A 23381-nucleotide genomic window follows, 5' to 3' on the forward strand; every position below is an offset into this window, starting at 1 on the left:
CTCTCAGATGACAAGACAAAGGTCACATGGTGTTTTCCAATTAAGACAAAAGGGGATGCTGCTGAAACAGTTAAAAATTGGGTTCAAGCAGTAGAACTTGAATTTGGTACTAGAGTCCTTGCTTTTCAGTCGGACCGCGGTACGGAATTCACCGGGTCTGTGCTGCAAAATTTCTTTAAGAAAAAGGGAATTAAGCATCGTCTGTCCACCCCTTACTCACCCCAAGAAGGGGGCGTAGCCGAACGCAAAAATAGAGTTTTGCAAGAGTTGGCAAACTCTATGCTGTACGATGCGCAGCTACCTCAGAGTTATTGGGCGGAAGCTTGGACGACGGCCACTCATGTTTTGAACCGCGTTTATAATTCTGTTATAGACACCACGCCATATTTTGCTTTATATGGCAAGAAACCCAAAGTGAATTACTTTAGGGTGTTTGGATCTCCAGCCTATGTTCTCATTCCAAAAGCGTTAAGGAGAAAGGGAGGTCCAAGAGCAAAGAAACTCATTTTCTGTGGGTACGAACCGTGCTCTAAAGCTTGGAGGTTCGTGAATCCAGATGGGGATACTACCAAAGTGGTCATCAGCAGGAGCGCTGAATTTTGTGAGCAGTCCGGTTGGACTCGCTTGCATGGTAACCCCGATATTTTGAGGGATGATTTAGGAATTCACACTGGAGAGGAAAATCCAGAGGGTGGTGAACCAGAACAGGATGATGGTGCACAGGGTTCAGATGTAGACTCTGACCATGCACAAGGAACATCTCCTAAGGCAGAGAAGCCTGAGTCTAGGAGTGCTCCGACATCGCCCACAGGTAGACCTAGCAGGCAGAAAAAGCGCAGCAGGTCGCCAACAACGCCAAGCCCAAGGGAATTATCTAAACGAAGGTCTTTATCCCTAGAGGCGCATCCAGATTTAAAGTCTGAGAAAGGTTCTGACAGCCAACAGTCAGAGGGGGAACAAGAGGTGGAATTGCGTAGGTCCAAACGCACCACAAAGGGCAAACCACCAGAGAGGTTTAAAGTGACAAGTGTATATGTGAATTTAGCCCAATGTGAGCCAGAAAGCTACACAGAGGTACAACAGCTTTCAAGCTCAGAAGCTGCAAAGTGGCAGGAAGCGATGGAGAAAGAGATGGCTTCTATGAAGTCTCTCGGTGTGTTTACATCCACTGAACTTCCTAAAGGCCAACAAGCAGTGGGATGTCGATGGGTATATCGTATAAAGCCTACAACCACTGGTGAGCTGCAATACAAAGCCCGACTAGTTGCCAAAGGGTTTTCGCAGCGCAAAGGCATACACTATTCCCAAATCTATGCCCCTACTGCGAGGTCAGAGACATTAAGAATGCTTTTAACTTCTTCAGCTAAGAAGGGAAACAAGCTATTTCATTTTGATGTCAATGTGGCTTATTTGAATGCAGATTTACAGGAGGAAGTGTATATGATGCCACCGCCAGGTTTTGAGGGAGACAAGCCAAACCTTGTGTAGACAAGGTCTGGCGTCTACACAAATCCATCTATGGGCTGAAACAATCTGCTCGCAACTGGAATGTCTGTTTATCTGATGCTCTAGAGAGCATGGGGTTCAAGAAGAGCATGGCAGACGCATGTCTGTACTTAAAAAGTGCTGCTTGTGAGCAAGAAGCGGTTCTGATATTTGTTGATGATCTATTGTACTGTGGAAAGGATGATAAATGTGCACAAAAGTTTGCCACAACACTTGGGAAAAGGTTTAAGCTAAAATCTCTAGGCACTGTATCTGTGTATCTAGGAGTTAAAATACAGCAAGATGAAACAGGAAGTTATTGGCTCAGCCAAGAGGCTAAAATCCAACAATTATTAGAAAGATTTAAAATGGATAAATGTGCTGGTGTAAAAACCCCAATGGAATTAAGTTATGTAAAAGATGCTCAAGCCGAGCAACAAGCAGAGTTCAATAATCCTGAGGTTTACCAGTCAGCAATAGGCAGTCTACTCCACATTGCACAGTGGACTCGGCCTGACATTACGTACGCTGTGAATATGTTATGTAGACAAGCTGAAAAACCATCCACTCATGCTTGGCAAGGAGTAAAAAGAGTGTTGCGATATCTCCAAACTACCAAAAGTCTTTGCCTAAAACTGTCAGCAGAGGGCAGCACAGAACTTGAATGCTGGGCTGATAGTAGTTGGGCAGATGCTGGACAAGATAGAAAATCAGTTTCAGGAATGGCTATAAAATTTGGAGATGCATTAATTGGTTGGAGATCGCGAAAACAATCACTCTTAGCTTTAAGTTCCACTGAATCGGAATTCAATGCAGTATCTGATGTTTGCAGAGAACTTGAGTTCTATAAACAACTGGTTCAGGAATTGTTTGGGGAATGTCCTCTACCCATCAGAATATGGGAAGATAATCAACCTTGCATTAGATTAGCTGAATCAGGACAATTCAAGGCACATACGAAACATCTTGACATCCGTTATCAAAACGTTTATCAAAGTGTAAAACAAGGTTTGGTAAAGCTACAGTACTGCCCGAGTAAAGATAATCTCGCAGATGGTTTTACAAAAGCATTAAGTTTGCAATCACATCAAGATTTCTGTTCAGGTCTGAATTTGAATTAAGTTTGTTACAGCTCAGTGTCACGAGCGAGAGGGGGTGTTGGTATTAAAGGGTTAAGTTATACTAGTCGCTCTAAACACTGAGCAGCTGAACCTAATTAAACATCCGGGAATGTTTGACAGCCTGTATAAATAGTCAGTTCCTTGCAAGCGTTTTTTCTCTTAGGAGCGTTTTTTCTCTCAGTAGTGTTATCTCTTAGTTTTGGTTGCTGTGTGTAGGAGTGATGCCTCAAGTTTGTGCACTGAGGCACAGTTTTGTTTAAGTTTTACTTGGCCAGAGATGAAGAATGTCTGCCTTATCTCCTGGCTACGTTTTTGTAAATAAAGCCTTTTGAGTTTGCAACCTGCTCCAGAGTTCCTGAATTAACTCTTGTTGACTCACCTTACTCTTTGCCGTTGTGCTAAAAAGCTCTGCTGAAAGGGAAGATTTACGTCTGGAAGCGCGACTGGACCGGTAACTTTGTTTACTTAAACACAAGCTAATTAAAGCTTATGGACAATGTACTTCCACGGCATGTGACTAGGATCAACGGCTCCTAATAAAACAAGGTTCAAGTTGGCAAAACTAAGATGAAATGTAAACATTTGCCTGAAAGCTACCTGCCAAGAGTAGAGTACAATTCTACAAGTAAATTTATCTACCTTTCCAAACAACTTATTAATTTCTCTATTTAGGGTGCATGTATTCGCAACAAAAATATTTACATCCAGAAAAATGAATTCTACAAGTGTTTCAGCAAGGCGCAGTGGCATAACACTAAACTAAGTTAGCATTAAGTGCACAAGCCTCAGACTCATTGCTCTCCCCTCCTCATCAATGTGATGCTCATGGAGGAAACGGAAGATTGGTAGCTTTCACTTCCATTTTCAAATGTAGCTTCTTGTTATGTTCAAAGATGGAACTGTGGTCTACTGCTTACCAGGACTTTTCTTCAGCCAGAGATCATAGGAGCTCAGCTCCGGCACCTCTCAGGTGGGCACTGTTGCCATTATAAAAGAACAAGGCAGAAGTTCATGGTGAGCTCTGGTGCCTCTTTTTCTAGAAAAACAGCACTGCCGTTTGCTATGGTTTAGTGAAACCAGCAGGCATCATTACTAGTCACAAATTGGCATGTTCCAATTAAGGGGTGGGAGTGCATTAGCCAAAGGCTCGTATACGAAACACTAATCTGTGGCTAAACACTGCATGCAAAAAAGCAGATGCATAACAAATTGAGGTTTATATTTTAAACTTAGGCAATTCTGTGTGGTGTGAATGGAATTTTCCTGTGTCCTTTGGAGAAAAAGAAATTGTAATTATATACTCTGTTAAATATGGATATTATAACCTCCTGATGTCTGGAATGGAATTGATTAGAAAAAGGAGAAATATTAGTCTGGATCTGTGTGTCTGAACCATGAAAAGTCCTAACAGCATAGAGAATTTTCAACACCTTGAAATCCCTCTCCTTCCCCTCATTTTTTAAATGTGAAGCATAAACTGAGATTACCAACAACCTTTCATCTTGCTGCATTCTGACATGTGTCTGTCAGTATTTTAGGACTATGATAATACAATAAAACAAAAAAACTATCAGGCACAAGCTGTTCAAAATACAAGCAGAGTGTTTTTTCCCCTTACAGTTTGCAGGTATCTTCCATAAATAATCCAGCAAGATGCAAAAGTTAAGCAATTTTATTCCTCAATGATTTCTCTGGCTCAAATTTAAGCATATACTTCCTTTTCCATTCAAAATTAATTGGTCTTAGATGTGCTTACCTCTGCTGGATCAAACTTTGCAAACAGCACGATAGGTAACAGAAGTGGATACACCTCAGCTAAGCATTCAAAACCGACATAGAAATGCTTTTTGTGTATAATCCAAAACTGCTCCAATAAGGGAGCCACAGCAGCAACAAACTGTATCAAACTGTTTTGAGTGCAGGGACCATTAGGGTTTTGCCCCAGAAAGAGGAATAACATTTTCACATATTTAAGTAGCTGTATTCAAAATAGCATGTTTCCTGTGAAATAATTTGTTTTATCTGCCACTAGCATTCAACATTTTTCCAGTGGTGGAAATGTGATTAACTTCACTGGTCTAATTTTAGATGAGACGGTTAAGAGTTAAATGTTTGCCAGATAGCAGGGCGGTGTCACTTAAGGCCACTTCCTATATTTAAATTTCAATATACATGTAGTCATAGAAAGGAGTGCTCATACCTTCTAATCACATCTGTATCTGACATTGCAACATAAAATCTATGTCTTTGAGGGGTGGGATGAATTCACCACCCAGGGTGAATAAATGAGGTAGCCTTTTCAGATTGCTAATGACCCTAGAACAGGGGTCAGCAACCTTTCTCAGCCATGGGCCAGTCCACTGTCCCTCAGACCATATGGTGGGCCAGACTATATGGGGGGGGGGAATGAACAAATTCCTATGCCCCACAAATAACCCAGAGATGCATTTTAAAATAAAAGGACACATTCTACTCATGTAAAAACACGCTGATTCCCGGACCGTCCGCGGACCGGATTGAGAAGGCGATTGGGCTGCATCCAGCCCCCGGGCCTTAGGTTGCCCACCCCTGCCCTAGAATATGATCAGCCATGCTGACCGCTGGTAACTAATAGGTGACAGTGGAAAAGTACATTAAATGTGTAAAATAAATTGCCAAATATACATAATGTCCAGTTTGGGGCTTTAAGTTTTGCAGATTTGACCTAATTTGGTGGTGCAAGACTGGTCAAATTAACTGGAAAACATCCTTAATGTATTAAAGTAATCGTTGAGAGCATCATTGAACAAGAATGGAACAAATAGTAGATGCCTTTTTCCTGCTGGTGGGGGGCATGCCTGCAACCATTTTCCTAAGCGATGCCCTGCAATTTTGTGACTAGCATCTACAGCAAATGTGCACACTGGCCCCAGATGGCAAGAACCACCCCATTTTTAGACTCCGCTGCCCATAGACTAAACTGGAAGCTGTCTGTGCAAGCAAATAGGTAAATATGCTGAAAGGCAGTGGCCATATATCAGTGTGAACTTCCTCACCATGAGTAGTCAGGAATAAACTTTTCCCAAGTTAACATTCCAGGCTTGGGAGTGATTTGTTGGAGCTTTTCTGCAATTAACATGGCAGTAACCTTCCAAGCTGACTTCATCAGATGAGTTCCCCATTAGAGAAAAGACACTCAGTGCTCCATCTAATGAATATAGCACACTACAGAATTATGTTCTTGTGCTGCAATTATTTGCACACTTAAGTCTGGATTAAGCCACTGAATACAGTGAGACTTACTTCTGAGTGGACAGCTATAGGATTGAACCTCTAAACATTTTTTTTTTACTGCTAAGCACAGTTAATTGTAAAAAAGTATAGATTCAGTCCTATATAACCATTCCAATTACCCTCACTGGCCTGTTTCTCCTCTAAGATGAGGTTTTTCTATTTGGATTTATGTAGAAAATGATTACAATGCAAACATATGGTTGCTGACTATAAAAACAAACAACCTTCAGAGAGGAGGAGTGATTACTATTAAAATTCTAAATCATTTAGCATTCTAATCCACTTAACTACGGTCATTTTTGGTCATTCAACATCTGTTTTTAATATAATTTGTATTCAAAAGTTTTAAAAGGACATAATATTAAGACAATGACTTTTTTGGAGAAGAAAAAAATTACTGACACATTTCAAACCAAATTGCAGGAGTCAAAAGACCTATTTTTGCATTTCTTCACTTACTATGTGCAGAGTCTTATATGATTAGTTTAAATTATAAGACCTATATCCAGTAAAGATCACATAAGAAAGAGCAAAATAGAAACAATGTTCTCCTGGATCCAATCAGAGTACAAAAGTTAAATTGTAATAATCACTCTTTCTTTTAAACATAATAACAGAGAGATTCTGCCTCTTACATAGTACCTGCTTCACCACTGTTTCAGTAACATAGTAAACAAAGCAACATTTGACATTTCTTATAAATTAGAACACTGAAGTACTACTCTCAACAAATATACAAAAATAATATCAATCCATCTGCCCAATTCCTCATTCCAGTGGAACATCTGAATGTCAATCATCATTATAGACGTCTCCTGCAAATGGAAGATGCACCTGACTTCCTGTGACATTGGGGAGTCGTGAAAGGTCAGGAAGGGTCTGGATCCGTGACTTGAGTTCTTTCCGTACCTGAGAGACTCTGGCTAACTTGCGCTTGTATTCCTGAAAAACATGGAGAACTTTAGGAGACTCTCTTCCACACTTAGCCCATTCACTACTTGTTCTCAAACAGTTCTCAAAATGCCATTTCCCCCTTTTAAGGTCTACTTCATGGCCAGTGTGCAGACTCATATAGGCCGCCTGTCAAACCTTAAAGGGCTTCTCTTAGTTGTTCACCTTCTGTCTTCAGGTACAGACTGTTTTTTCCTCACGCAAAAAAGCAACTTTTTTTTCAGGGTAGGGTGGATTTTTATGCCCTCACGGTGATTTTCTAGACTGGTCTTGCATTATATCAGTGGTGGCCAAACTTGGCCCTCTAGATGTTTTGGGACTACAACTCCCATCATTCCTAGCTAACAGGACCAGTGGTCAGGGATGACGTGAATTGTAGTCCCAAAACAGCTGGAGGGCCGAGTTTGGCCACCACTGCATTATATGAAAAGTCAGCAATTACGGAGGCAATGGGTTTCTTTGCTGACCCTGTACTTGCGTCTTTAGCATCAACCTGGCATGCAGAAATTAAGCAAGTGAAACTGCATAGCACAAGTGAGAGAAAGCCACTTTCTGACATTTTGCTCATCAAGAAAGCTAATGACAAACAGCAGGACCTGTAAAAAAGGTGGAATGTTACCTCAATGTGGCTTTTAATATTTTTTTTTAAATCTGCATATAAAAATGCTTTGTAAAAGCTTAGAAATTGGGTTAAAAGACCATAAATTTATAGCATCTTTCTCTGAATTTGCTCCAAATAGTATGCAGAATACTTTCTTCCTTCCAGAACTGAAGAAAAGCCAGGACTGAAACTTTCTCAAAGCCTTTTCCCTCTCAAGTCTATCAATACCAAATCCGGATGATTCTCCATCTCTCCATTTATGATTTTATCTTTTCCTTCTCCTCCAAACCCTCGTATAAGAGGAATTTTCATTTCACCATCTGCTTTCTCCAATTTTGCTGATTCATCATCCAGTCCTGTCAGCTTTTTATAAATTTTGTCTGAAATCTCTAGGTAAGCTCCAGTTCCATTTTTCATTTCTTATCTCTACAATTCATTTTTTGTCCCCCTTTCATCAAACGTTGATCTGATCATTTTAAATTGTTCAGCCATCAACTGTCAAACAATACCAACAGCCAATGGGAGATCCAAAAGTACCTTTGCCATACTGGATACTTTTGATGTTTTTGATGTTATTAACAACTCAGCCACCAGGCGTAGACAGCAGAAAACGGCTTTGATCAGAGCATTTGAGGTTGTTCCCTTGACCACTATTTCCACAGTGATTTAATAGCCAATATCTGGCTATTATAAATCACCATATTATAAATCATCATCTTCTGTTAGTGGAGAGCTGACAGAAAGATAACCTGCAATTTCCTCTACTGGAAGTGAATCTGTCTATTCCTCAATGGTACAATTCAAGATCTGATAGATTCCCCAGCATTGACAATTCTGGCTGAGGCTGATGGGAGCTGCTATCCACAAATGTATGAACAGCACCACATTAGCTATCTCTGGCACAGACCTTGAAATAGCAAGGTATAGCTATTGGGCATGGATTTTCTTTGCATCCTTCATAGCAGATTTATATGTATGTGGAGCCTGATGCAGGCCTGAATTTATGTGTCATTTGTCCTTGCCTCACATCCTCACTTCTGTGCAACTTTCAAAGGGGCAGGAATCCTCTTGGGCCCTTCACCTTCCAACTTATTTTTTTATGCTTATATTTTGAAAATTAGTGAATTAAATGGAAGGTTTAAGTAGATTAAGTAGCATAGCAAGTGTCACAATTTTCTAACTATATAATAAAATTGCAAGGCTGTCATGCTGTAGTTCATAGCCAATAGGAAGCCACGGCAACTGCAGTCATGACTGAACAGCAGGCAGGTGAGCAAGTGAGCCGAGTGGGTGGCAGGTGGCCCATGTGAGTGTGGAAGGGTTGGGTGAACTGTGAAGGGATAGGCAAGGGGGTGGGTGAGGTGTAAGAGAGCAGGGAATAGTCAGGTGTAAAGGAGAGTATGGTCAGGTTTTGGGAGAAGGAAGATGGCAAAGGGGTGGACCGGCAGGTGGGGTTGGTGAGCAAAGTAAGCAGGAATGACAGCTCCAAGTAAATTCAAAAGCAGATTTACTACCGTATGTGTAATTCCAAATTAGCAATCGGGAATTTATTTTGTAATTTAGGACTATGTTCCATGCTGAAACATTACTGAAGTGAAGCAGGCATGGGCCTAATCAGTGCCTGGACTGTACGTTACTTGGATCTCCACCTAAGCTCCTCCAATGTTCTTTTCTTTTTAAAGAAAGAGGATATAAGTGGTCAGTACTGATTTTGCCTATTTTCAAAACTGACATGGGTATAGGACACTGCCTTATATTGACTGAAATCATTGATGCGATGATATCTACAGCAGCTCTCCATGGCTTCAAGCAGAGGTCTTTCCCAGTCTTGTTACACAAGAACCTTTTAACTGGAAATGGTGAGAACCCCACCGTCCTTCGCCATACAAAGCATGTACTTTTCCACAGAGCTATGGACTCTCCCCTAAATATGACATTTTATACAATCTTTTTAAAAATAAAATAATAATAATAATAATAATAATAATAATAATAATAATAATACTGCATTATGCTTAGAACTATTTCAACGGTGTCCACAGGTTGGAATGATCTGGAAGGACTTTACAATGGACAGTGTTATGTTTATGGTTGTTCTGGCAAATATCTACTAACAAGAGGGATGCAAAAGTAATCAGACTCAAACTTAATGCCTTATGAATTAGTCTCATATTACATTTCAGTCTAGAAGCTATTTCCTCCAGGACAATTTCATATAACAAGGAATCATGTCTGCAGTAACTGGGTTGTAGACTGCACACTATGTGCTGCATCTTTTTATTTATGCCAACTCTGCAATAACCCAACTGTCTTTCTGCTTTGTTGGAGGGTGTCTCAGTCAAGAACCCCTTTAGACAATACTTGGCTTACAACTAGGCAACTATTTAACTAGGCTTCCAAAGAAAGCCATGCTACTTGCGATTGAAAAAATTCATTAATATATTCTCTCACTCCATTTATGTCCTGACATCTGTGGCCGGCAGATATTTCACAGTACATAATGCTTAGAATAAATCTATCACTGTACAGTCATACCTCGGTTTAAGTACGCCTCGGTTTGAGTATTTTCAGTTTAAGTACTCCGCGGACCCGTCTTGAACGGATTAATCCACTTTCCATTACTTTCAATGGGAAAGTTCGCTTCAGGTTAAGTACGCCTCAGGTTAAGTACAGACTTCCGGAACCAATTGTGTTTGTGAACCGAGGTACCACTGTATAGGAACAAATGTCATTTTTTCATTGTACTGGTCCAACCCAGCAATTTCTAATGAGCCTAAATTTCTATTTAAAAAAATTAAGAACCACCCTGCTGGATCAGAAGGCCTATCTAGTTCAACACCCTGTTCTTCCAGGAGCTAACAATGAGTATGGAAAGCCCACAAGCAAGACAGGAGCATAATATTACTCTTCTACTCACAATGCCCAACAACTGGTATTCATAAGCCCACTTTTCCCTGAATACTCTTCAGTGGCTAACAAAAGCAGTGAAAAAATGCATACAAAGCAAAGAAATACAGTACAAAGCAATTGTAATCCTAGCAGAATTTATATCGGCAGAGAAGTTACAAACTAAACCAGAGGAAAAAGGAGGTGGACATGGGTGTGTGTGTGTGTCAGGTGGACAGCCTGAAGGAGAGTTCAATAATCTGGCTGTGACAAAAGAGAGACCCAGTTAGTCTCTGAAGGCATGATCAGTAGCATGTGCGTTTGTGCAGACCAAAGAAAGAGCAACTGTGTACAAGTGGAAGGGGCCCTTTAAATATCATAGTCCATATTATATAAAGCATTAAAGGATAATATAAGCACTTTGAATTGCTTCCAGAAGCGAACATGAAGCCAGTAGACATTTGTTTTATCTGTTGCTACAACAGGTTCTGTTTGAAACTCTTACAGCTACATTTTATTCCCAGGTGAAGCTTCTGAACAGTTCAAAGGCAGCCCCACAAGTGGCATGGTTCACACATAATGCTAATCTATGGTTTATTAAACCATAGCTTAGTGCTATGTGCAAACCCAGCCCAGCAATTTAACTATGGTTAAAGGTTGCTCGTCAACCACATTCATACTTGTTTTTTTAAACACTAGAGAACTTTAACCGTAGGTTAGTGCTGCATGTGAACTCTGTGAGCTGTCATTGCCCCAAAGCTAGAGCTGTGAGTGAAGAGTAAACAAATTCAAACTGCAGAGATAACAGCAGGGAGAGAAACTATTCTATGACATAACGTGGTACCCTCCAGTTTTTGCTTTCACTAACTTTACACTTATTTGGTCAAAAATTACAGGTGAAAACTGGGTGTTGATCCAAATGCTCACCCAGTGTCCATCCACAATGCATCATTCCATGTGTTGAGCATTTGAATCATGTACATTCTGGGAAAACTAATTGCATATCAATACATGGCATGGCTAGAGCTGTATCAGGACCTTTGTGTACAATGATTAACTGATGGTTTGGTTAACTTGTATTATCACTAATAAGTCACAAAGAACAACAGTGAGAGCCAATGTGGTGTAGTACTTAGAATATTGTACCCAGGAGACCCAAATTCGAATCTCCATTTAGCCATGAAACTCACTGAGTGGCTTTGGGACAATCACTATCTCTCAGCCTAACCTACCTCACAGGGTCACTATGAGGATAAAACAGGGAGAGGATGAACCATGTACGTCTTCTTGAGCTCCTTGGAGAAAGGGTGGGACATAAACATAACAAATGAACAATGGCTGTGCATAAGTTGCTAGAGGCTGTTCAGCCAACCACATCCTCTCGTCCCGTTTAGATCCAGCCGGAGGGAATTAACCAGGTGATTCCAATGTGTAGTGAATACATCTCTGTGAGAGGGTGCCTGCAGTCCTCATGGAGGCTATAGTTTGCCTGCTCCCCAAAAAACCCAAGTAGAACCCAGAAGTGTTTGATAATCATCGCTTGGTTGCAAGAATTCCTTTTTTGGGTAAGTGCTCTAGAGCAGTGGTCCTCAACCTTGGGCCTCCAGATGTTTTGAGACTACAATTCCCATCATCCCTGACCACTGGTCCTGCTAGCTAGGGATCATGGGAGTTGTAGGCCAAAAACATATGGAGGCCCAAGGTTGAGGACCACTGCTCTAGAGCAGGCATGTCCAACAAGTAGATGATCTACTGGTAGATCACTGGACGTCTGTGGTAGATCATGGTAGATTTCCCCCCAACAACTTTGCCTGTCAATAACAATGGGTAGAACACAGACAGCATTTTTATTATGTGAGTAGATCAGTCTCTTGGGAGTTGGACGTGCCTGCTCTAGAGCAGTCATCCCCAAACTGCGGCCCTCCAGATGTTTTGGCCTACAACTCCCATGATCCCTAGCTAAGAGGACCAGTGGTCAGGGATGATGCGAATTGTAGTCCAAAACATCTGGAGGGCCGAAGTTTGGGGATGCCTGCTCTAGAGGGTGGTAGCGCTTAATGCTTTTGGATGGAACCAATTATCTGGATTCATTCCAGGTTGGGGACCAGATCAGCTCTGGTTATCCTGATGGAAGTCCTTTATTGGGAGAATTGAAGACAGTGAACTTGCTGGTTTTGTGGTGGTTCCATTTCTACCTGCAGGGCCATTTCCCAGAAAATAGCATTGGGAGACTGTAGCTCAGCTCCATGGCAGTTATGCTGCGGGGTGCCTGGTCCCATTCTGTCCACAGTGCTGTTTAATATCTACTCAAAGCTACTAGGAGTGCTCATTAGAACTGGAGTGAGATGTCACCAAGATGCTGATCCAGGGGCATACCTAGGGGCTGGACAGGCTGACTCCCTGCTAAGGGTGTAGGCCTAGGAGAGGGCACAAAAATTAAGGGGTTGGGGAGGGGGAGCATGTCAACACAGCTCCTTCAGTTTCATTAGTCAGGATACACTGGGTTCTGGTCAGTGGTTTGACACAATGGTGAGTTGGATGAGAGCTAATAAGCTCTGGCTGAATCTTCATAAGGAAGTACTGTAAGTGAGCATTCCCAGGTTTGGAAATTGGGAAGATTGCCTGTTCAGAACTGGGCCACCCTCCCTCTCATAGAACAGGGACATAGCTTGGGGTTCCTCCTGGGTTCAGCATTTTATGGGAGGCACAAGTAGCTTCCTTGGTGAAAAGTTAGCACAGCAACTGTTACTGCTCCTGGATGGGAATAGATTGTCCCATGCACTAACAACCCTAGTTTCGGACTATTGCAACACACCCTGCATGGTGCAGAACATGGCATCCTTCTAGAAACTGCACCAGTTAAAAGAACTGCACCGGCTACCTCTGCTACGGAATCAGCTTCAAGGTGCCTGTATTGAAATTAAAAGCCCTAAACATCTTAGGACGTAGAAATCTGGCAGAGCACCTGCTCCCCATATAGTCCTGCTTGTGCTTTAAAGATCTGTAGAAGATATCCCTCTGGTGGTGCCTGAAATTCAGTATGCAGTGACATGGAAGAGGGCACCCCCAGTGCAAGCACCCCAATTGTGCAATTTCCTTCCTAGAAGGCTGGTACTAAGTTTTTAGTTTTCTGTGCCAGCTAAAGACCTATTTATTTACTCAGGCCTCTGGGCGATTTGCTGTCCACTCAGTTGGATGTGATGAAATTTCACTGACATTATTAATTTGCTTTTACTATGCTTGTTTTTAATGCTTTATGGTTGAAACCCACTGTGGGATGCCTTTTTGGTAGCAAAAAGCAGGCCGTACAGTACATATTTTAAATACTTTCAGAGTGGGGCTGTGGCAGTGCAGATGTTGCTGTGGTCCAGTTGCCACCATCTTCGGCATTGGTTATGCTAGCTGGGACTAATGAGAGTTGGGAGTCCAACATCAGGAAAGCATTCTTTTACAGACCAATCTAAAATATTTTGAAAGCTTTAGAAATCAACTTAAAGAGCTGAATTATATTGGCTCTCACCTAGTATTTTAATGACAACTAATGAAGATCACCCCCTCTCACACACTTCTAAAATCTTCAAGCAGCCCTGAGACAACGACAAACTGGAACAGGGTAAAAGTATTGAAAGACACTGCATTAAAAGAATCCAGCTTCTGAAGCCATAATTTTGTGTTCAAACCAGAAGTTCTTACATTTTGCTGCAATGAAGTTTACTATTCTGGTTTGTTCTCGGAAGACCTCCACTGACTACATGAGGCAGCTTGAAAGACTGCTGGCTCTTTGACTCAGCTAGGCTTGAATAGACAGGGTAGAACAATTGATTCATTCCAACAAATCTAGAAGTGGCGGGCATACATGCAATTCTGGCAACCACTGAGATCAGCAAGGTGTCCAACAATGCAGCTCTTGCTAGGCTCTACCAACCCACATGTGACTTCAAGGCCTGGTGGCAGCCGGGAGTGGATCTGAGTGGTTGCCATGTGCAGGGTACATTTTTTCATCCTGCTGTTGGGAAGAGGTCATGACTCCATAAGTACAGGTGGGGTGGCCTTGTAAAAGGAAGGCCAATAGCCAAATATAGCATGGCATGAGGGGGAGCTTGTGCTAGTATACAAAACTGTTGTTGCTAAGAAACATGGAGAAAAGGCTCAGGATCCAACAGCCTTCAGAGAAGAAAGCAGAACAGTCCTGATCAAAACCATATTCTGCCTACCAAGAACAGCTACAATTTGCAATTTTGTTATAGTATTGAATTGACTGATGCCTATAGAGATGGAAATCCAGGAACTCCTATCCCTTACCTGACAATGCTTCCTTTTTCTCTTCACCCTGGCACATTTTAATAGTTACACCAGAATCCAGAAGTGGATTTTTAATTTTATTTATTCTAGAAAGAGCCTTCAACAGTCTATCCTTGTGGGGGGGTCTCTCACGCCACCTGAAAGGAGGCCGCAAACCACCTGCCAATCATAAATCTGGAACTCAGCATGTACAATTTACTGAGACTGTAATGTATTTGCTTTGTGACACAATTCAGAGTATTTTTAAAGCAGTAGTAGTCAACGTGTGTCACTCCAGATGTTGTTTCACTCCCGTCAGCTTGGTCAGGGAATGATGACAGAGTTCAACAGCATCTGAAGGACCACGGCTTTCTTATTCATTATAAGGGCGAGTCGAAAATGTCGGGGGAAAGGGCATTAGTCAAAAATAGGATTGCGGTCAACACCTAAATACCAAATGTGTTTGTCATCATGGAGATAAATGGCAGTACTATTATTCAGGGGGTGCTCTTTTATGCTTATTTATTGGTAAACATTATATAAAATGCTCAAGATTGTATATAGTACTAAAAACACTGAAAAGATAAATAATATGCAATGGGCTATTTGGTCTTTTGAGAAGGAATTTATTCTAACAACATCCTACCAGCTTTGATCCTCTGGCCATTTAAAATAATAATTATTTGCTATATTTAGAAAGAACGTACAGATGTGTCTAACTCAGAGCCAGAAATTTGGATATCCATGCCTTAATCCCTTGTACAGAGGTGCCAGATAGGAATTTACTAGCTAGCTGTATCTAGTACTATGCCCTGAGGTGCTTATGGAGAAGAGCAAACCAAGCATGCAACTTGTCACTCCTCTATTACAAAAACCAAGAAGTAAAGACAGCTCCTGGATGAGCACATGGGTAACAAATGCTATGCTATAGCAGTTCCACATCCAGGGCACACATGCTCCCCCCTCTACTTTAGGATCAGTAGCCTTTCAGTGCTGCACGTGAGGCCATGGCATGTATGCAACTGCCTCCATATGTTAGGATTCACTACAAGTTAATCCAGTGTTTCTCAACCTTTTTTGGGCCAAGGCACACTTGTTCCATGAAAAAAATCACGAGGCACACCACCATTAAAAAAGTTAAAAAATTTAACTCTGTGCCGCCCTATATTGACTATATAATTATGACTGTAAGAAACACTTGCCAATTGCTGTGTTGGTTGCAATCTCCTGTAATAAGGCTTCACAAGCCGCTGATTTCTGCCAGCACAATCCTTTGCTCAGCAAGTTTCAGGTTGAGCTCATCCAGCCAGCTTCTTTAAGTTTGTCTAAAACCACCCTCCCGTGGTGGTGGCTGTTGAGAGCTGCGCACGCTCCGCGTCGTGACCCGGCCGGCTTCCTTTCCAGTGGGTTAGTGTTGATTATTGGCGGCCGCCAGGCACGTGACAATGCAAATCGCCCTTCTCGTCGCCGCACGTCGCGGCACACCAGCCAGCGTCTCGCGGCACACTAGTGTGCCGCGGAACAGCGGTTGAGAAACACTGAGTTAATCACTAACTTGGGTCAGCTTTAGAAGAGGATTAGCCTTATTCTCCATAACTTTGCACATCAGTAGCTACTACTCATGATGGTTATGTAAAATGTCCAGTATCAGAGGCAATATGGCTGGAGATCACATGCAGAGGAGGGCTAGGGCACTCATATCTTGCTTATGGGATTCCAACAGGAATATAGTAATCCACTGTGAGCACAGACTGTTACACTACATGGACTGTTGGACTGATCCAGCAGGGGGCTTATTGTGCGCTCAAGTTTATGTCATGTCTTATCACAGGCATCCCCAAACTGCAGCCCTCCAGATGTTTTGGCCTACAACTCCCATGAGCCCTACCTAACAGGACCAGTGGTCAGGGAAGTTGGGAATTGTAGTCCAAAACATCTGGAGGGCCGCAGTTTGGGGGTGCCTGTCTTATCATCTGGAGCTCTAGAGAAAAACAAGCAGGATAAACCTCCTAGTAGCACAATAAAACTATCATGTTTGCAAAACTAAGAAGGGTCCAGAATAGTTTCAAATTGGATGGGGGGCTATGTATTGAGATTTCTGCATTGCAGGGGGCTGCACTCTTGGGGTCCCTTCCAACTCTAGAATTCCATGATGCTATGAAACTGCTGCACTATCATGCTCCACAGACAGCACTTGGCTTTTTGGCTTAAGGGTCATCAGCCCCATTCCAGAGTGCCCCTGGTGGAGCATGACAGACTGACTGCACTTTGAGCACCCTCCTCCAAAGGAGGCAGTTGTAGCAGCAGACTGAAGACTTCCCCACTCTTGTCCCCCCCCCCAACTTGCCCAAGACGGCAGTTCAGATTTGTGGATGGTAGGCTATAGGGCAATCCATAGCGGCCAGGGATGGTACAAGGCCTTTTGCCCACAAGGGGGCAAGAGGGATAGCCACGACAGGCTACAACTACATCCCACCCCGTGACTGAGTAAGCAGCCACTGTTGTAGACAGAGAGCGCAGGTATTCTTCTCGGCCTCCACTTCCCATGACCTCCGAGGCTTGCAATCCAGTGTCCTATCAGCACAAGGGCTTCTGGCTTGAGCAGAACTCCTTCCTTCCTGCCATGCTCTTCACAAATCTGGTCTGGAGGACTGGGCGAACCCCTAAAACAGATTTAGGGCAGGGGTGGGGAAGTAGCAAGATGTCTGGTTCCAAAAAAAGAAATCCTTGTGCTGATGGGATAGTTACTTAGCACTGTACTGGATACAACTGAAAGCCTTCCCTATCTAAATGACTTCACAAAAATGACAGGCGGAAGGGAAAGAGAGTAGAGGCTAAGGCTACAACTGCTCAATAATCAGTGGCAAGGCATAATCTCCCTCAAACACAGAATACATACAAATGCAATCTTACTTGCCCTATACTATAAAAAGATATACTTTCCCTGTGAAGGGATAAGCTCGTGTGGCAAAGTATATGTGGGGAGCTAAAATGAACCAAAAACCTGTGCCAGAAGCAAGCCAGAATTATTATTTGGATAGATCTGCCCGGTAGCTCAGACAACAGAGCAGGAGACTCTTAATCTCAGGGTCGTGGGTTATTATTATTTGAATTTATATGCCGCCGTATACCCAGAGGTCTCAGGGCGGTTCACAGAACAAAATCAAAATATAAAATCACAAAATATATACCGTGGCACCTCGGTTTTCAAAAGTACTCCATTCTGGAAGACCGTTCCAAGTTCTGAAACATTTGAAAACCGAAACCTCAATAGCCGACAGCTAGGTCTCAGGATCCTGGACTCAGTGGAAGCTGCATGGCATGTTTAACTTCTGAGGTGTGTCCAAAAACAGAAGCATTTAATTCCAGATTTATGGCATTCGAAAACCGAAATGTTTGTCAAAGGAAATGTTTGAAAACCGAGGTACCACTGTAATCAGTGCAACTCAGTGACCCCCCAAACCCCACATTTTAAAAGGGCATAGGTTCCAGCCCTCACGTTGGGCAAGATTCCTGCAGGGGGTTGGAACAGATGAAATTTGTTTTCCCTTGCAACTCTACAATTCTATGAACCACAAAGATTAATTTGTGCGGTAGTATACTCACTAGTTTCAACCTGAAGTGCCTTGACTCCTACTCATATGTACATTTTTTGTTTTGTTTTACATTTGGGCCAGATGACCCTGTGGGTCCTTTCCTACTCTACAATTCTATACAGTCATGCCTTGGATCCCGAACACCTTGGCACTCAAGACATTTTGGCTCCTGAACACCACAAATTGGCAAGTCTGTGTTGGAACCAGAACGTCCGATGGGGTTTCCGTGGCCTACCTGCAGCCAATCAGAAGCTGCGCTTTGGTTTCAGAACATTTTGGAAGTTGAACGGATTTCCGGAATGGATTCCGTTCAACTTCCAAGGTACAACTGTCCTTTGGGATTGATTTGGTTTCTACATCAGTTCCTTTTAAGAGTCTGAGAAGTAAAAGGCAGAAGAAAGGCCTGCCATTTCAAGGGTTAAGGGTATAATTTACTGGAATACAGTACAAATGTTAATACTGAATGCTACTTTTATTTCATACATGCTTCGTGGACCTTAGGAGTTTCGAAATTATGTAAGTTGTTACTAATTTCTTATTTACCCTTCACCAGGAATACCAAGGGCAGATTACAACTGTGTAAAATCAATGATAAAAATCAGTTTTAAAAATTTATGATCAGAAGAATAGGGTGGGTCTGGGGAAAAGGGAACTTGTTCCAACCTTGTAGTGGTTCACCCTAACTTACAGTAAGTATGAATCGTACACTTCCCTATATGGACTGGAACTGACCTGAATCCAGAGTCATACTGAACCAGTTGTCAGCCTTTACCAGCTTGAATTCAAACTTTTTAGGCTGCAGCTTTGATATGACAACATACAACTTCTGGAATCCAAACACTACATAAGAAAATTAAAAATTTGTCCAGTAGCACCTTAGAGCAACTAAGTTTGTTCTGACGAAATCCTAAACCCAGAACTAAGTTGGTCTCTGAGGTGCTACTGGACAATTTTTTAATTTCCACTGCGTCAGAGCAACACGGCTACCTACCTGAAACTACCCTACATAGTGCAGTACAGTGGTGCCTCGCTAGATGAAATTAATTCGTTCCACGGGTCAATTCGTGTAACGAATTTTTCGTCTAGCGAGTCCCAGTTTCCCATAGGAATGCATTGAAATTTAATCAATGCGTTCCTATAGGCTCTGGGGGACTGGCAGCGGCATGCAACGGGGCTTCGGAGGTCTCTGAAGCCCCGTCCGATGCCGGCTGTGTGCAAGGCGGCGGGGGGAGAAGCTCTCTTCTCCCAGCCACTGCCTTGCCTGCCTCCCCCGACACGGAACGCAACTTCGGAGGCCTCCAAAGTTGCGCTCCGTGCCGGGGGTACGGGGAGAGAGGCGAGGGAAGACCTTCTCCCGCCGCCGCCTCTCGCCTGCCTCCCCCGACACGGAGCGCAACTTTGGAGACCTCAGTGCCGGTGGTGCGGGGCGGTGCAGTGGCTTGCCCCCGCCTGTCTTTCCCGAGCCAAGGGGAAGACAGGCAGGGGCAGCCGCCGCACCGCCGCGTTTTGGCTCCGTCCCCCCGGCAAAGGAAGATTAGCTGTCAGCTTCCCGCGCAGACAGCTGATCTTCCTTTGCCGCTTTCTATGGCTGCACTTCGTAAGACGAAGCGGCGGTCATAGAAAAATTTGTCGTCTTACAAATGCCTTGCACAACGCAAAACTCTTTCGTTTAGCGAGTTTTTCGTTGTGCGAGGCATTTGTAAAGCGAGGCACCACTGTATCTTAATTTGGGAGAAGTCATCACTACATGCAGAAGCATGGAATACCAGCCAGTGAAACAAGGAATCCTATATAATAATGTCCAAGATGTCCCTGCGTCCAAGCTGTCCCGTGTGTCCCTGGGGTACTGCGCATGTGCCCCAGGGATACAGGGATTGGACAGCAGAGACTGCGCGCGCGCACTCTCCCCCCCCCTCTGCCTCCTCCAACCGCCGCTCCCGCCGGACACTGCCTCACTGCAGGGCACGTCAGGGAAGCGAGGGTGGAGGCCGGCGAAGGCCTCCTCACAACCCTCCCTGGCCCGTGAGAGGAGCGGCGGTTGGAGGTGGGGGGGGGAGAGAGTGCACGCGTCCTTCCTGTCGGCGGCTGGGGGAGAGGAAGGAAGGAGGAGAAAGCGCTCCTCCGTTCCTGTCCCCCTGCCGCCGACAGCAAGGACAGGTCCCAGGGTTCGGAGAAGCGCTGCGCAAGCGCTTCTCCGAACCCTGGGAGGTCTCCTTGCTGTCGGCGGCTGCGGGAGAGGAACGGAGGAGGAGAAAGCAGCGCTTTCTCCTCCTCCGTTCCTGTCCCCCTGCCGCCGACAGCAATGACAGGTCCCAGGGTTCGGAGAAGCGCTGCGCAAGCGCTTCTCCGAACCCTGGGAGGTCTCCTTGCTGTCGGCGGCTGCGGGAGAGGAACGGAGGAGGAGAAAGCAGCGCTTTCTCCTCCTCCGTTCCTGTCCCCCTGCCGCCGACAGCAATGACAGGTCCCAGGGTTCGGAGAAGCGCTGCGCAAGCGCTTCTCCGAACCCTGGGAGGTCTCCTTGCTGTCGGCGGCTGCGGGAGAGGAACGGAGGAGGAGAAAGCAGCGCTTTCTCCTCCTCCGTTCCTGTCCCCCTGCCGCCAACAGCAATGACAGGTCCCAGGGTTCGGAGAAGCGCTGCGCAAGCGCTTCTCCGAACCCCAGAATTTTCTAGAGCCCGTTATTGAACGGGCTGAAATACACTAGTCTGAAGATAATACAGAAATATGTGGGCTCGGGGAAGGGCAGTTGAAGTCTAGATGATAATCCATGACAAGATGAATAAAAATAGGTTGCCGTTGTTGGAGGTGGCAAAAATAATATGTGTTGCCAGAAGATAGATTTGTACCATGCATCATGACCATGCACGATATAGAAATTCTGGGAAGGGTTCTAAGGAATTCTACATCCTCTGCCCCTAGCATGTTACTCGCTGCAATTTTCCCATTTCTCCACTCCGCTTCCTATAATCCAGGGATGTCCAACCAGTAGACCACAATCTACTGGTAGATCCCCAGCTGATCCTGGTAGATCACGGGATCCACCCACACTCCTGCCTTCCTCCAATGACAATCGGTAGATCACTGCCAGTTATTTTATACTGGGAGTAGATCACAGTCTCTTGGGAGTTGGACATGCCTGCTATAATCTATGACAAGACATGAGCCACAAGAATCCATAGCCATTCACATTAATTTATATTTTCCTATGTCATGCCACACTTGCAGACAATAGCTTATAGTCAAAACTTCCGAAGTTATTCTGCTCGCACTGAGAGAGCTACTAGATTTGAAAGTTTTGCTTCTATTTTTTAATCACAGTACTAGAATCACATGGAAGTTAAATTCAATCAAAACCACTGTGTTAGCTGCAAAATTTGGCCACCACTCTGACATGGGTGGCCCAACCTCCACTAAAGGGACCCCACAAAGGGCCCTACAGAGATGGAATTTCTTCTTTACCCTGTATTATGCAAACCCTCTCTTCACGCTTGACTGACAGGCACTACAATCCTTTTTCACAGCTTTCTTTTTTTCACATTCTTTCAAGTTATGAAAGAATGGTTTCAGCTTGCTAGTCACATGGAAGCACAAATGATTAGGCTGACTTATTTCAATGGATGCATGCACATTTAACATTGTTAGATTTTGATGACAAATTGCAGCTATGCGAATCAGTTAGATCACTCTTACCACTCCTGGTATACGTGCCACGACAGAGCCAAAGTTGGAAAAAACCAAGTGGCAGTTTGTTACCGTATTGGCCTGAATATAAGCCTCACCTTTGCCCCCAAATTCCGACCGTGAAAAGTTAAGTGTGGCTTACAAAAATGGGCTTTTATGGTATCGTTGCTGAAACAGACGTACAGTAAAACGGAAGGGGCCCGAGTGCCTGCGGAATTTTAAGGGAGCAGCTTATATTCAGGTATTGTGTCCTCCCCCCCCCTGAATTTTAAAGGTGCAGCTTATATTCGGGCCAACACGGAACATGCTACAAGGGCAAATTCAGATGGCCATATATTAAGATAATGGCAATTATTGACTGCATGACATGTGGTGAATTTCTAGCCAGGAAAAGATCCGTCTGCCTTTCCCCCCCTCCACTCCCCACCTTTATTCCATTATATAACTCAAGGTAGTGCACATCCGAACACTGATTAGGCTCAGACCTCTTAACTTCAGCATAGTGGGAAATCATGTGTTAAATTCACTATCAAAATATGTGGTGACAGCTTTAGAAAGGATTAAATTTATGAAGATAGGCCAATGAATCTTAAAAATGGTAGCTAATGGAACTATCCTGTTCTAATGCAATGCACCGCTAAATATCTGGGGAGAAAACACCAAGGAGGGATCATCACCTTCATGCCATTTGTGAGCTACTCAAAAAGCAAGCAGCTGCTGTTATGAAAAGAATGCTGAATTAGATAAAAAATATAGTTCTTATGACTAAGGGATCAGCTACTACTAATGTGATATAGTGGTTGTCAACAAAGGTAAATTCAGCACAGGGTAAACATCACCTAAACAGATCACATAAAATTTCCTCTGTTGCTAGCAGTAAGTGAACTCAAACATTCTTGCTAAAGGCTCTTGGGCTCAATATGCATATTTTAATTCTAAACAGATGAAATCTATCAGGAATGCTTGAGGAATTACTAATTTAAATTTAATAAAATTGAGCCTTAACATTTCTAGCAAAAATGAACAGCAAATTAATATTAAATTGGCAGCTATGTGGCTTGTTTTAGGTATTCCATTTTGTTTAGATGGTGTCTGCAACCTATGCCAAGTATGATTAAAAGGTATCTGCAGGTATGTCTTGTCAATCTTCAAAAACATGAGACAAAGCAGGATTTTGATTCTGAATTTTATTTTTAGCAGGATGCATTACTAATGGAAGAGGCCACCATTAGAAGATATGGTCCATGCTCCTCACCTGAAACAAAAGCTAGATAGATGTTAAAGAAGACGTATTTTAAAAAAATATTTATAAGACAATACTTACCCACATGAAGGTTAGAGGAACCTTAATGAACAAAGTTGGGGTTTGTTCTACTTTGTAATAAGTTATTGCTCTTATGTTTAAGGCACAATTAATTTTAGGAAGGGGTCATTATGTACTGCGGATCTAAATTTAAGCTAGTAAACCCAAATGGAAATTGTCAGTATAGATGCAACTCTTATAAAT

General features: G+C 43.3%; 1 protein-coding gene across 2 annotated transcripts in view; it reads right to left on the reverse strand.

Moving 5' to 3' along the window:
- Nucleotides 1–3102: 3102 nt before the first annotated feature.
- Nucleotides 3103–23381, reverse strand: part of RPRD1A (regulation of nuclear pre-mRNA domain containing 1A) — a 42844-nt gene continuing 22565 nt past the window's right edge. Inside the window, exon 7 of one of the 2 annotated variants that reach the window (XM_035135387.2) lies at nucleotides 3103–6821. In XM_035135387.2, coding sequence (XP_034991278.1) covers nucleotides 6672–6821 — 150 coding nt within the window. In that variant the 3' untranslated portion in view covers nucleotides 3103–6671. Of the gene's footprint in view, nucleotides 6822–22287; nucleotides 23130–23381 lie in introns of those variants that run through there. The other variant, XM_035135388.2, reaches the window with a different exon arrangement.

This window comes from Zootoca vivipara, chromosome 13 (assembly GCF_963506605.1).
Source record: "Zootoca vivipara chromosome 13, rZooViv1.1, whole genome shotgun sequence".
In the NCBI taxonomy this organism is placed as follows: Eukaryota; Metazoa; Chordata; class Lepidosauria; order Squamata; family Lacertidae; genus Zootoca; species Zootoca vivipara.